At 39.6% G+C, this 15,796-nt stretch overlaps 1 protein-coding gene across 3 annotated transcripts in view; it reads left to right on the top strand.

The window, feature by feature from the left end:
- The window catches only part of SCARA5 (scavenger receptor class A member 5), a 121,414-nt gene extending 109,942 nt beyond the window's left edge, over positions 1-11,472 (top strand). For 2 of the 3 annotated variants that reach the window (XM_074288406.1, XM_074288407.1), the window contains exons 8-9: positions 3,128-3,322; positions 10,905-11,472. In XM_074288406.1, coding sequence (XP_074144507.1) covers positions 3,128-3,322; positions 10,905-11,038 — 329 coding nt within the window. In that variant the 3' untranslated portion in view covers positions 11,039-11,472. Of the gene's footprint in view, positions 1-3,127; positions 3,365-7,055; positions 7,083-10,904 lie in introns of those variants that run through there. The other variant, XM_074288408.1, reaches the window with a different exon arrangement.
- Positions 11,473-15,796: the final 4,324 nt, after the last annotated feature.

Genomic DNA, 15,796 nt, shown 5'->3' with positions numbered 1-15,796 from the left:
GGGAGGAGTAGTTTTCTTTACTAAATAGTATTAGCAGCAGGCAGCTGGTTAGTTAAATGTGGTCTTCTGTTCTGGAGAAATCAATCTATTATGGGGACAGAGACAGAGAGACAGAAACTTGTTAAGTGAATCCACGAATAACTACGAATCTCACTTTCTATGGGCCAATTGAAGATAAAACTAAGAAAGTTGAAGTTGGTCTCCACCCACCCACCACCTACTCTTTCTGGAACTTTTTCTCTCTACACATACTCCTCCTTCTCAGTATCCAGTAACCTCAGGCTACCCCAACACTACCGGAGCATCCCAATTTGCAGTTCTACCCAGGACATAGTCTGTGTTCTAGATGTTCCATTCCTTCAGGGTAATGTTCTCAGTCAGCTGTCCTGGTTTGGAGAACAATCTAATCTTTGGATTCAAACTCAGGTGTTAATGAAAAAGATAAAAGTATGTCACTTCTGGTGGTAGTGGAAGTGATTGTCAATGACAGGTATTTGGAATCTTGGAACTGGATGGAACCTCAAAAGCCCAAGAAGAGTAAATTTTCCCTGGGAGCTATAAACAAAGTGAATTTTGAATGGTGTCATTCCAATCTGTGATATACTGACTGAGAGAAAGCTTTGGAAGCAAGAGGACCTTCCTAAGACCTCTCAAGTCTATACTGGATGTTCCTCTCTGGCTAGACAGGTGCTCTTTTATCACTTAAGCCATTGAGCCCTCCCCCCAAAAGCATTAACAATGTCAGGGTTTTTCCTTCTTCCCTCTCCCTCTACACATTTTCTGGTAGAGTTGCTGGTCTCCAAGCAAATGGTCAGAAGATAGCTCATAGAAAACAAATGGCTTTTGCATGAACAAAATCAATGAAGATCAAATAAAAAGAAGCTGTCAAGTGAGGAAGAAAATGCTTTGCATTAAATAAAACTGACAATAATTTGTTATCCAAGATAAGTAGGAAATTGATATAATATATAAAACCAAGAGACAGAGTTTCTAAAGAGTTGGTCTTGACGGCAAGACCTGGATTTGAGTTTTATTTCTGACAAGTAAATGGATGAATGAAAAAACATTTATTACTAGCTGCCAAGCACTGTGCTAAATGTTGCAGGTACAGGTATAAGCACGCAAGACCGAACCTCAAGGAGCATATGTTTTTATAGAAGATAAGAGTATTTTTAAGAAAGTGGTAGCCAGGGAAGAGTGTTTTGGACAGAGAAGTCAGAAGGAATTGGGTTTGGAACCAGAAGGCAAATGGCTGACATGTTCTTTTCAGGAATGATAGCATTAATTTGTTCAACATTCTTGGGGGTAGAGTTAGAAAGAGGTGTGTGTGTGTGGTGGGGAAGGTGGTCATATGGCGGTATGGCATGGGGGTAGCCAGGAAGGGGTGAATCTAAAGCCAGGTAGCATGGCTCAGCTATACAATTCCAGAACCACAAGATCCAGAGATGGGAGATAGAGAACAAATGTCAGGAATACATCTATAACATATACATATTGTCTGTGTGACCCGAGACAAATCACCTCTCTCAGGGCTTTAGGAAACTTTCTAAGTTTACAAGATGCAGTGGAGGTACTGACCCGTAGTGATAAAAGGGAGTTTTGTCATTTCGAAATTCCACATACCAACAAAATCATAGTTTTACTTCCTATCTATCTCCCACCCTATATAACAGTAATTCTTGAACTTTTGTTATTAGAAATTTAAGTGTCTGAGTTTTTCATGAAAATAATTTTGACACATGGCCCCCAGAAAGAGTCTTGGATACCACCAGGGATATCAAGACCACATTTTACATCTCTGCTATATAGACTATGGGCTGTTCACCAATAGATAGATGGTCAAAATATATGAAGTTTTTAAAAGATCTGTAATTATTAAGCATCCAATATGAGAGATGTAAGTTACAATCAATCTGAAGTTTCACAGAAAGGCCTACAACTTGGTAAAGAAAACAACAACAAAGGGAACAATCAGCATTGGAGGGGACAAACAAAACTGAATTGATCTAACATTCTGGATAATAGCTTGGAATTAGTCCAGCAAACTCTTCTTATCCTTTGACCCAGTAAAGAGTCACCCTTCAACTTATACTCCAGGAAAGTCAAAGGCAGAACTAACACATTCCTGGGCAACAGGACTGTGGGAATGAATGGAGAACTCACCTCAAGGTGCCCGTGGACAAATCACAATATCTCAATTTTCTTGGCCACTTTTTAAATCTACAAATAACAGAGGAGGTGCTGATCTGCATCATCCTCCTCTTCCCTTCCCTCCCCCCCAAAAAAGGGAAAAAAAGTCATAGCAGCCCTTTTTTGTGTGGTGGCAAAAAAACTGGTAACCAGAGTGAGCAGCCATGGACTAGAGAGTAGCTAAACAAAGTATGGTACATGAATGCAATCACATATTATTATACAATGAGAAATAATGAGTCTGGTGGAGTTCCAAGAAACAGTTTGTGTGAATTGTTACTGAGCAAAATAAGCAAAACCAAGAGATCACTATTCTGTGATTACAAGAAGGCCTGTGAAAAGAAATGGTCCTCTGAGTAAATGGGTCCTTAAATACAGATAATGAAACAAAACTTCCTGCTTTTAACATTGGAGCTGGGCTCTCGGACAGAGCTATGTTGTCAGGTGAGATCATTCATCACCAGGCGGGTCCTTTGGAAGGATGTCAGGGAGTGAGGAGGGTTGTGGAAGTACAAGGTTTGGAATTGTAGTACCTGGAACTGAATCCTAGAAGCGGCTAGGGAGCACAAGAATCTGAAGTCAGGAAGACTCAAAATCAGATAAGCTCTGAAAATTACTATAAGCTACTTCAACTCCAAACGCCTTAGCTTCCTCAGTTGTAAAAAGGGAACATAATAATAATACTTAGAATTGTGGTAAGGATAAAATAAGATAATCTTTGGAAAGTGTTTTTCAAACCTCAAAAGTTCATATGAATTATGGTTGTTATTATTATAATTAATAGTTCAGACTTGCCACTTGTTAACTGTGTGATCTTTGACAAATCACTTAGCTTCCCTGAACCTGAGTGTCCCTTCATTGGACTAGATGGCCTGTCAATATAACTTCTCAGTTTACAGATCTATGATCGTATAACTTGTGAATTCTCTCCCTGCAGGAAGCCCGAAGGGTCTGATGATCCGGCTGGTGAATGGCTCTGGCCCCCATGAAGGACGTGTGGAGGTGTACCATGACCGACGCTGGGGGACAGTGTGTGACGATGGATGGGACAAGAAGGATGGAGATGTGGTGTGCAGGATGCTGGGCTTCCGAGGAGTGGAGGAGGTGTACAGGACAGCTAGATTTGGGCAAGGTAAGATGTCGAGATGGAAAAAGAAAGACTAGAATCTTCCCAGTAAAGTAGTAACCCTTCAATTTAGTAGTGGGAAGGGCAAAAGAGCCTTGCCTAGAAAATCCAGGACCTGGATTGTCTCAGCCTTCCCACTTACCATAGACATGTCACTGAATTTCTTTAAGGTCTCAGCCTCTCATCTAGAAAATGGGAAGAATAGACTACATGATGTCAGAGGTCTCTTCCACCTCTAACAGTCAGCATCTTGTTTTGTGGATTTGGGCTTGAATTTCAGCTTTGTTCCTTCCCACATGTGTGATCTTGAACAAGTCACAACATCTGTATCTTCAAGGAGTTCAAGGATAGCCATTTGTGAGAAGGATTCTACTTCTTTTTGGCCTCAGAGGGTAGAATCAGAAGTAATGGTAGAGGATGCAATAGACAAATTTAGGCTCTGTGTCAGTAAAAACTTTCTAATAATTAAAGTTGTCCCAAAGTGGAAAGAGCTGCTTCAGGATTCTGAGGTAGTAACAGCTTTTTTTCATTGGCCAGAAACCCCGAGGGTCTTTCCCTTCCAGATGGATTTTTTTTTTTTTGACTAGTTAAAAGAGGCCATTTTCTGCCTCATTTCTCATTTAACTTTAATCATTAAATGGATGTTGCCTCAGTGCAACCGAGACTGTTAAAAACCTTAGCTTAAAAAGACCAAGGTCTCCCACTGCATCCAGGGCCATCTCCAGTCATCCTGATCTCTAACTAGCCAGTGGACCCAGAAGGCTCTGGAGGGGCAAGTGAGACAGGTGACCTTGTGCAGCCCACTCTCATTTCAGTCCAACTCACTTGCATATCTCAGCATCACTGCCATGATGTCATGGTACTCTTCAAAAAAGAAGGACAAACAAGGGCATGTATTCAAGGGAGGTTTAAAACAGTTTTTTTTTTTTTTAATTTAAAAAAATTTTAATTTAATTTTTAAAGTGAACATTTATTATTTATTGAATATCCAATATTTAATACATTTTATTCATCAGACATACTAAAGAAGCTAATATAACTTAATTTTCAATAACAATTAAAATTCACTTAAAAAACAAGATTCAACATACCAAATGTTTTTTGAGATACTGTATACACACCTGTGCTCAGAACATTTCCTCCTCCCCGGAGGTATTCAGGAAAAGTTGGACGACTCTTGCCTGGAGTGTTGTAGTGAGGATTTTTGTTCAGGTAGGGGCTGGATGGACCAAGGGGCCCCTGAGATCCTTTCCAGTTGTGCTTCTTTCTTTCTCCTCTATTTTCTGTTTCTTCAGCTATAAAAGGAAGATGTCAGAAAAGATGACTTCTAAAAATCTCTTCTAGCTCCAAATCTATGAACCTCTGGTTTCCAGAGAGCAAATTGAAGCTGGACCAGGTGGAATAGTTTCCATCCTTCCAATCCTTTGTACTCCTTTCTCTCCCCTCTGCCCATTGCCAAGTCCCTTAACGTTTGGGTGGCATTTATTCAAGCAACACTTGTGAAGTTCATTGAGAACACCTGGCAGAAAACCAGCTGGTTTCCCATGATGTGTCCTCTCCCCTCTTTCCAGTAAAATCTAGAAACTGACAGCCACCTGGGGAGTTCAGAAGGATTTTTGAGTTTTGAGAAATGCAGCCCTGAGGAAAGAACAATTCTCTCTCTTCCTTTTAAAGCTTTGGACTTAATTTCAACAGATTTCCTTAAAAGAAATAGATATCACATTGTTTACAAGGGAAAGAAACACAAATAGTTCCCACTACACTATGGGGCCCCCACCATGACCTGCCTTCTAACAAATGACAACAAAGCCATTTGTGAAATAAAATCAGGAACTTGTTCGGAAGGTCTAAGTAATGTAGGTTTGTTCAGAACTGGAAGCACCATCAGCCTAAACCTGTGCAATCAGAGAGGCAGAGTAGCTTCAGGAAGGGTCTGCTTCATTCCCCTCTTTTTACAGAAGAGATTTGCCAAGGGAGATGGATTGAGCAGTTGCTATCCGAGGTCAGACGAGTTAGTGTCAGAAGTCAGAGCTGAAACCCAATCCTCTGGCTCCAGGTCCAAGGGGATCTTTCTATTATAACACACTCCTCTCCCCTGCTCTAGATATTGGCTAATACATTTATATGATCACCTCCACAAAACTCCCCAGGCTTTTTAGACATTTGTAAGAAATGTCTTAAGGCAATTTGGATTATTGGGGCAGGATATTAAAGTTTCTGCCATGTGACAAATTATTCCCATAGTTGAAGCAGTTGTGGAGAAGGAAGGAAGGAAGGGAGGGAGGGAGAGAGGAGAGAGAAAGAAGGAAGAAAGGAAAAGGAAGGAAAGAAGAAAAGAGAAAAGAAGGAAGGAGAAGAAAAGGGAAAGAATGAGGAAAGAAGGAAGAAAAGGAGAGAGGAAAACAAAAAGTTATCGTATATTTCCTGCCAGGAACTGTACTAAGTGCTTTACAAATACGATGGAATAATAGAATATGTATAATAAAATCATGGCTAGAGAGACAGCCTTGGAGTCAAAAATCCTTGTGTTTTGTCCTGCTTATGGTATGTGATACATATTTAATTTTTCAATGCCTCTAGTCTACTTTTTGAATCTATAAATTACAGACCAATCCCAGCTTTACTTTTTGTGGAGAAAATTTCCATAACAGAAATTCCCTATTTCAATGGAATCACAAGTTCTAGCAAAAACAAAAATGTCCCTAGCATAGGTCTTATTTTAAAGATAGAATCACTGAATGTTAGAGCTGGAAGATGTCTTATGGATTCTGTAGTCCATACATACACACGTGTGTATATATATGTTTATGTGTATATGTACATGTGTGTATTTATTGAGAGTCAGAGACAGAGAGGCAGCTAGGTGTTGTAGGGGACAGAATATTGCATCTGGGGTTAGAAACACATTAGTTCACATTCATTCTCAGCTTATTACTAGCTGTGTGATCCTGTGTCATTTAGTTTCCTTGACTGTAAAATGGGGATAAGGATAGTACCTACTTCCCATAGATGTTATGAGGATCAAAGGGGATAATATTTATAAAAGACTTTACAAATCTCAAAATGCTATAAAAATGCTAGCTATGTTTATTGTTACTATTATGTGAATTATTATGTATGGTAGAAAGCACTATATATAGTGTGGTAGAAGAGCAGATATAAGGATTGGGGAAACATGGGAAGTTAATAGATAATAGATAGAAAGAACAACATACAGAGTTACTACAATCACGTAAATTAAAAGATCAACAAAAGGAAATTAGATCCAATATCTAGAATCCTAGAACAGATCTCTAAAAGGTACTATCTAATCCAATCTCCTCATTTGGTTTTATTTTTAAATATATTTTATTTATTTTGTTAAATATTTCCTAATTGAATGTAAAAAAAAATTAATATTCTTTTTTAAAAAAACATTTTGCGTTCCAAGTTGTCTCCCTCTCACCCATAGCTCTCCCCACCTTGAGAAAGCCAGCAATTTGATAATTAATTGTGACATCATGCAAATCATATTTCCATATTAGCCACATTGCAAAAGAAAACACAGACAAAAAATAGAGAAAGTTTAGAAAGTATGCTTCAATATGCATTGAATTCATCACTTTTCTCTTTAGAGGTGAATAGCATTTTTCTTTTCTTTTTTTTTTTTTTTTTGTTATACATGTACATTCATTTTTTACATATTTCCTCACTAATTGTGTTGGAATAAAAAAATCAACACAAAAGGGAAAAACCACAGGGAAAAAAAAACAGAAGAAAAAAAAAAGTGAACATCGCATATGTTTGATTTATATCCAGTCTGCATAGTTCTCTCTCTGGATGCAAATAGCATTTTTCATCCAAAGTTTATTATTTACTGAACGGCTGAGAAGAACCAAGTTTGTCATAGTTGTGAATAGCATTTTTCTTATTGAAAGCCCTTAATTTTACAGATGAGGAAAATGAGCCCAGGAAGATGGATTCACTTAGCTAAGATCACAAAGGCAATAAGCATCAGGAGTAGAATTCAAACTCAGATCCTCAGATCACTGAGCTAAAATTCTTTCTGCTATATCATCCTGCCTCAGAGATAATGAAAAACCAATCATGCTTTCCGTGAAAAGACAATGAAACATGACAATGAAATATATTTTCCCTCTTTTTGGCATAAAGACAAGCAACTATTAGGGCAAAAATGTTGTTATGATAATGAGTCTTTTGCCCAACTGTTTTCTTTGTTATAAGAGAATTTCCTGATCCAGCCTTTTTGGAGAGCAATTTGGAACTATGCCTAAAGTGCTATAAAATTGTGCATACCCTTACTGGGTCTGAATTCCAAGGAAATCATAAAGGAGGAAAAAAGGATCCATATGTGCAAAAATGTTTGTAGCAGCTCTTTTTGTGTAGCAAGGAATTGGAAAATGGGTAAATGCCCCTTAATTGGTCATTATTATGCCTCAATTATGAGCAAGTTATAAAAGTAATAGAATATTATTGTTCTATAAAAAATGAACAAGCTGATTTTAGAAAAGTCTGGAAAGATTTACATGAACTGATTTACATGAAACAAGTAGAACTGGGAATATAGTATACACAATAACAGCAAGATTGTGTGATAATCAACTATGAAAAACTTGGTTCTTCTTAGTGGATCAGTTATCCAAGGTGATCTCAATAAACTTTTGATAGAAAACTCCACCTGCATCCAGAAAGAGAACTATGGAGAATGAATGTAAATCAACATTGCCATGTTCACTTTTTTTTCCTTTTTCTTCTGTTTTTTTTTTTTTCTCTTGTGCTTTTTCTCTAATGTTCCACATTATTCACAAGAAATATATATTTTAAAAAACTTGATGTACATGTATGACCAGGAAAAAAAAAAAAAAAGAGAGAACAAGAAAAAAGTATTTAAAGATTAAAAAAAATATTTTAAAGGAAATTTTCATTTTAAAGATTTGGAAATGATTGGATTATTTCCATAAATGTCACTGAGTTGTTTTTAAATTTTAAATTTTTAAAAAAATATTTTAATAATATAATAATATACCATGCTATATAATATATAATTATGTATATTATATAATGCATATGCATTATATAATTATATATGTACATATTATATTATTATATATTATATACATTCATTTTTGTAAGATTTTGAATTCCAATTTTTTTTCTTTCTTCCTCTCCTCCCTCTCCTCTCCCCAAGTCAATAAGCAATCTGATTTAGGTTATACATGTACAATCCTTTTAAATATATGTCCATATTCATCATGTTATGAAAGAAAAATCAGAATGAAAGGGAAGACCCATGAGAGAAAAACAAAACAAAACAAAACAAAACAAAAAAAAGGCGAAATTAGTATGTTTTGATCCACAGTCTCCATAATTCTCTTTTTTGATGTGGATGGCCTTTTCTATTCCAAGTCTAACTGGCATTGCTCACAAGCTAAGTCTGTCACAGTTGATCATCACATAATCTTGCTGTAACTGTGTACGATGTTTTCTTGGTTCTACTCATTTCATTCAACATCAGTTCATGTTACTCTTTGCTGACTGAGATTTTTTTTTTTAAGAGTAGTATATCCATTTATTTAGGGGAAATAAGGAAGAAGAGAAGAGGAAAGGAGAAAAAGGTAAAGAAAGAATGGAGAAGAGATTAGAAGAGGGGAGAAGGCAGGGAAGGAAGGGAGAGAATGGAGGAAAAGGGAAGAGAAGGGAGAAGAGGAAGAGAGGAAATGTTTCAGTGAGTTGGAAGAAGTGGGGAGTGATCTTTGTCACTTGCTGGTTGTGTGACCTTTATAACAAGTCACTTAAACTCTTGAAATAATGGAGATAATAGTGCTTTGCAGCCACTGTTCAGTTGTATGAAACTCTTTGTGACCTCATTTGCTGTTTTTTGGGCAAAGGTCTTGGACCTCAACTCTTCTTGACTCCCAGGCCACTGTTCTACGGAGCCACCTCCTTTGTAGCCATCATGTGCTGTATAACTATTTGGCATTATTGTTACAACCAATAAAAATGCAATGTATATAATCTATGATCTCTTTGTGGGAACAGATAAGACCTAGGAAATTGTTCACGGCAATTTTAGTGACTAGTCCGGGCCGCACAGCCTGTGTTCAGATGCAGGTCTTCCAGATTCTCAGCAGAGCATTCTATCCACTACTGTATCTCTTAACAAGTGTGAGGAATAACCTTGGTCCCAACATTCTGATGAGCAGAAATTTTATGGAGGGTTTGCTCTCTCATTCATTCACATATCTAAAAGGCTATTAATTGCCGATTAGTGATTAGTATCACTAGTTTAATGATATAAGTAACTGATACACCCTCATAAATTGCTCTTTCTTTTTCCATGATTGAATGTTAGCCAGATGTTTTGGATGGATTAATGGAGTTTGGACTTTAGCTAAAATATAAACTGCTTAACTCAGTTTTCTCTAGGTCAAATCTCCTTGGCTATCTTTTATTTATCTTGGGTGTGATTGATTCTACACTGCCCTTGGGTATGCAACTCCTTCCTGAGTAATTAGTTCAGTGATGTACTTTCCAAAAGATATTTAATCTGGGCATTCTTTATCTTTCTGAAAGAGTTTGTATAAGATCTACTATCTAGGAAGAAAAGAAGCCTGCGAGGATGAAAAGAAATAGCTATTCATTCTTCTGGCCTTAACTTAAATTCAGGTCAAATCCTACCACAATAAAATCTGTAACCACAAAAATCTCTCTGTAACAAAACTAGTTCCAAGCCCTAGGCAATCTGTCATTTATTTCTAGAGATATTCAGTGTAATTTGAGCTTTGAGCATGCGCAGTTTCCCTTACATGGAACCCACCTGAAACCCTGGAATGGTTTTGGAAATGATCAGTCCTTTTGGACTTGGGTCAATCCAGTTGACTGAGAGGTAGTGTGAAATAGAGGAAAGAATGCTGAGTTTAGAGCAATAGGTCTTGGGTTCAAATGTTGGCTCTGTCACTTTATACCCATGTGATCTTGGGCAAGTTTTTTAATTACTCTTGCCTTACTATTTATTAATCTTTAAAATAAAATAATTAGAGTAGTTAACTTCTAAAGTCCCTCTCATTTGATTGTTTAATTTTAATCTACTTTAGCTCTAAATTGAAAGATCCTTCTCATCAGGCTTTCCCTTTTGATGCCCACATTCCTAAAATACCCTTGATTATGACTTGATCTCTAAGACTTCAGAATAAGTTTCTTAGAAAATGTGCTATATCTTTTTGAGAAGGATGTCACAAAGTCCTGAAAGTAGTTTCTGGTGGCTAGAACAGCTAACTTTGGGAAGCTTCTCCCCTAGATTCTGAGGTCATTTATTTAGTATTTTAAAACTCAGCTTTTTGGAGAGCCACTGAGGGGTAAGTGGCATGTAGAATATTAGCTATGGAGTCAGGAAGACCTCAATTCCAATCCGATCTCAGATACTCCCTAGCTACGTGGTTCTGAGTGAGTCAATTCAATCTCCTCATCTATAAAATGAGCAGGTTATAGTCCTTTGAACTCCATGATTTCTTTCTCACTCTGTCCATAGGCTTCCAGCAAGTTTTGCCATATATCTTTTAAGAAACCCTTTTTTAACATGTTTCCACAGGCACAGGACAGATTTGGATCGATGATATCGCCTGCAAGGGGACAGAAGATAGTATCCTGCAATGTAGCTTCTCCAGCTGGGGGAAGACCAACTGCGGCCACGCGGAGGATGCAGGGTTGACGTGCAGACACTGAGAATGGGCAGGATGGCTGCTGCCCCGAGTGCACTGGCGATGTAGCTGCTGGCCTCCATTGCCTATCCCTGAGGAGGCTGGGACCTTGCACCCAGGCAGCCCAGTAGCGTTCCTGCTCAGCCCCGGGCCCCTCCCCTGCACTGCCCCCCTAAGCCTACCGCTCACTAATGAGCCGCCGTAACTCTTTAGTTAGACAGCTGCTAAAAACAGGGCCTCTGGGATTGACTGCAAATCTTTTCCCTCCTGGACCAACTGGATCAACAATTTGCTGACTTTATTCAGTGCCAAAAGTAGCTCCTTAGCATCCATATCATGCTTGTTTTCATTCTGTCGGTAACCGTTAAATGCTGGGAATGTGTCAAAAGCAACTCCGTTATATGTGGCTGTGGGGAGCGGGGTTAGCATGGATAATTAAATCAACAGAAAGTTCCCAAACCGCATGTACACTGATGATCTTGACTCCCTGCTCTGCACCATCTCGGTTATCACCCTGAACTCAGACAAGACACCAGAATTCAGGTCCAGGCAAGAGCCATGAGACCTTTTCCTTCTCTGAGCCTCAGTTTGCTGATGTGTAAATGAGGGCGGTGGGAAGGGTATTAAAGCTGAGGGAAAGACCAAATGAACACCAAAATACCTGCAGCCCAGAGCTCCTGTGGGTGGGTGGCTGGGTGCTGAACTGGCCTAAAATTAAATATGAGCCCCAATTACTGGAAGATGCTGATTCCAAAGCCCTGGTGTCATGGAAAGAGCACTAGGATTGGAATCTGAGATTTCTAATACTATCCAGGCTTTATTTCTCACTTGCTATGGGACCTAGGCAAGCCACTAATTTTTTAGCCTTCCCTGGACCTACATTTCCCCATCTATAAGATAAAAAATGATCCCCAAAGGCCCTTTCTGACACTAAATTCTATGATCCTATCACTAGGTGTCTCTGAAGTCAGAGCATCTATCAGTTGGTCAGTGAGTCTTTACTCTGTCTTAGACTGTTGTATGATGGGGATGGAGCATTCTGCTACTTATTACACAGGTGGGAATGCCAGGCATTTGGGAGGAGCTGGGAATAGAGAAATAGCAGTCAATGGGCTGGTCATGGGAAAGAGGAGACACAACTGACCTGTGGCTCAGCCCCTAGATACTGGAAAGTCTATGGTTTTACAAACTTACAAGTTACGAGTTTTACCACATATTTGGGTAGTGAGGGCTGTTCCTCACATGTAACATGGGTCCATTGTTGTATGGCTTAAAGGGAGGCAGAATAGACATCTCTAGCCTCTTCTCCTCCCGTTCTTCTCCAAGGAAGACTCTCATTCCTGCCAGGAGGGGAAGCAAGAGGTTCAGGCTGGAGGCCACTGCTCTCCTCAGAAAGATGGGACACCTGGCTACATTATATCTCTCTGCTCCCTCTTAAGTAGTGTTAGGGTGTGTGATTTTCAGGTGCAATCTAACTTCTGCAGGCGGTTTTATTATGAGCCCAAGCTTTACGCCCAAAGTTTGACTCCCTAAATATCAGTAAATATACAACACAAACTATAAAGCCTTGTATCTAAGCAAATATAAAAATGGGGGGAAAGTATACATAGGCAAATATATGCCATTCACACGGAGCGAAGGAGCTCTCTCTTCCAGAGCAAGGTAAGTCAGCTTTACAGAAGCATGCTCTATATCTCACCCAAGGGGAAGTTCCCTGAAGCCTCCAGGCTAGCAAGCTGGGGAGCCTGCCAGCTCCTCGCCCATTCTTCCCAGTCTTTTTCTTCAGCAGGTAAGGTTGCCATCTTCCAGCTTCTCTCCTGAAGCTGGGAGCTAGAAGCACCCACTATACCTGCAGACCCTGAAGAACTTGAAGCACAAAGACTGTAAATCTTTCCTCTCTCAGTCACTGTGCCATATCCCTCATGCAAGTCTGATGCATGGGCCAGACCAATGTGGGAAAAGCTCCCTTCCAATGGACTCTGGGACTTAGGTTATACTTCAGTGTCTCTGCACCATGGGGGAAATGGGCCTCTCTCTCAATTTATCCATTCAGTCTACTCTGTGATTCAAATCCAGTCCCTAAAACAAGCATTCCTTAAGAGCCTATTTATATACCAGGCACTGTACATAATGAAGCCGTCCCTTCAAGAAACTGACATCCTATTGAAGGAAACATGAATGCAGACAAGCAAATATATGTATAGTATATATGTGTAGACATGTATGTATATAAATACATACATATATATACACATACACACACATATATATATACTTTTGCACACACATATGAAGTAATTTGGGGAGAAATCACATCTTGGAGAAATCAGGGATTCAGAGGAATCTGGGAATGACCGTATCCAAGCTGCAGTCAAATATTAGAGCCATGGAAGCTGGAATCTATCGGCCTCGCCCCACCCAAATGGACTCTTTGCTTAGCTCAAGGAGTCCTTCAAAAACTGGCTTCAGAAACAAACAATGGCAAGAGGGCATAATGACTAGAAAGAGAGGAAGTTTGGGGTCCCATGGAAATGAGCCAAGGTTCAAACAAAGCTGACTGACCCTTGGAATCGAGCTGTCCAGGGCCCTTGCACATGTGCCATCGTTGATTCAAAAGTCCTATCTGCTCTAGGGGATTCCTGGGTGGTCAATAGTTTCAAATCAAGACCAGTGACATGCCTCTGAAGTAGAAAAACTTAAGAGAAGGGAAGCCCAAAGGCAGTCTATGCCTTGAAGTGATTTAGTCTCCCATTCACACTGCTGAATTAGAAACTTGCTGTTTAAGAAGAAAAATCATAGTCTTGATGAGCTCTTTGGAAGTGGAGTCAGAATGAATATTCTCCGTGGGGATGGAAGGAGGGGAGTGGATAGGACCTCGGAAAGCCCGCTGTTTTCCAGCCAGAATCCTGATTCCATCTCTGGGCCTCCTAGGGAAGGAGTGTGGGAGAATGGGCCCTATTAAAATATCTCAGAACCCCTAGGACTACCCGAGGCTCTATATGGTACATAAAGTGAAAACATTCCCAGCTGCTGTTGAGGCATATTTTGAGAATGCTAGCTCCAATTAATAGAGTTGTTATAGTCTTGTCTGGTAGCAGTGGGACATCAGAGGTAAGGATGAGTGCTATTTTGAGATCCCTGGCTGGCACTTCAATATTTCAAAAATCCATGATTATATCAGTATGGGTGCTCCCTACATTAACTCCACTGCCATCCCTCCCCAACTCTGTGTGTAGTCTTTGTGAGTTGCTAGGGCTGGAATATTCATCAGTCTGTGGCCAATCTGGTGATGAGTTTGCTAGCTAGGTTGGTCCTTGGCTCATGGACACAGAGTCTATTTGTGAACCCATACCCTCAAAATCTTTCCAGCTCAGTTAGGAGCCTGTGCTCTGTTAGCATAGTCTTTGAGAACTCAGGGTCTTGCTAAGTCATTTAGACAGGGTGCTAATGAAAAAGCTGGCCACTGATTACAGAAATGCATGTTATTTGGTTATTGTTTGCAAATAATTTATGCCATTTGCTTAATGTCACAATTTTGAGAAACTATAGCTCTAGTTCTTTTCCCTTAAAATTCATCAGCCTCTACTGCTATTTCCTCAACATCCTCCAGTCCCTTCTATGTTACAAATGGGGATCATAGTGGTTAGAACATACAGAGACAAGGGCTAATACAACTTCAGAAAATTACTGATTTGATGAACTGTTCTCAGGTCCACTCGAAGCTTTGTTCTTGCATATCATGTGCGGGTAAGACAGAGGAAATGGAATCTGCAGTGGATCTTGGTCTCCGCCAGATATTCTGCTTCCAGCTTCCCGGTTATGTCGATTACTTAGTCACCCCATTATTCTTTCATCTTTTTTTTTTTTCCCCTGAGGCAGTTGGGGTTAAGTGACTTGCCCAGGGTCACACAGCTAGGAAGTGTTAAGTGTCTGAGACCAGATTTGAACTCGGATCCTCCTGAATTCAGGGCTAGTGCTCTATCCACTGCGCCACCTAGCTGCCCCTTATTCTTTCATCTTATAGAGAAAGATGGAACACCAATATAAAAATGAAATCATCCTGCCTTCTCTCTGCCATCCTAATGAATGCATGAATGAATTAAATCCATTTGTTAGGTACACCTACCAGATGTCAAGCACTGTGCTAAAGCAGGAGAGAAAATAAAAACCCCTGACAGTCCCTGCCCTCGAGGAGTTTACATTCTAATGGAAATTACAAGGGATGTAGAGGAGTAAGGTCCAGAGAAGAAGTTCTGGTCTGAAAACTAGCATTACAAAGATGGTGAAAGGAACAGTAGAGCAGTACATGAACACACTTTCCAGATTCTTCTAGTAGTGCTGATTTAATTACAGTTTTCAGAGAAAACTATCATCAGTCATCTTGATTATGTGCCCAGAATGCACTGTGTTTGTACCCCAGCACCTCACTTTAGGGACTCTCCAATTACTGCCACCTTAGCTCTTCCACCTGGAGAATTTCTCCCATCTACGAGGGCTGCATGGAACCCACAAGATGGGCTGGGATCTCTTCAGAGTGTCTGGAACTCTCCTCCATGAGAAAAGTCTCATTGCAGGAGGTGTCGTTCTATATACGGAAGAGTTTCTCTTTCTTTTTGTCCTTTATTTCATACATTTCCCCTAATACCTTCTTAAATCTTTTGTTCTTGGTTTTCTGATTGTATTATCTTTTCCATCTTGATGAGAGGCTCCAACAAAGAAGAAAAGTCTTGAAGAATCCCTTCTCTCATCAAGAGAGACGAGGAGTAGCTATGGAAGGACTCCC

The sequence above is a fragment of the Sminthopsis crassicaudata genome, chromosome 2, assembly GCF_048593235.1.
Source record: "Sminthopsis crassicaudata isolate SCR6 chromosome 2, ASM4859323v1, whole genome shotgun sequence".
Classification (NCBI taxonomy): domain Eukaryota; kingdom Metazoa; phylum Chordata; class Mammalia; order Dasyuromorphia; family Dasyuridae; genus Sminthopsis; species Sminthopsis crassicaudata.
This window is presented reverse-complemented; position numbering and strand designations above follow the sequence as displayed.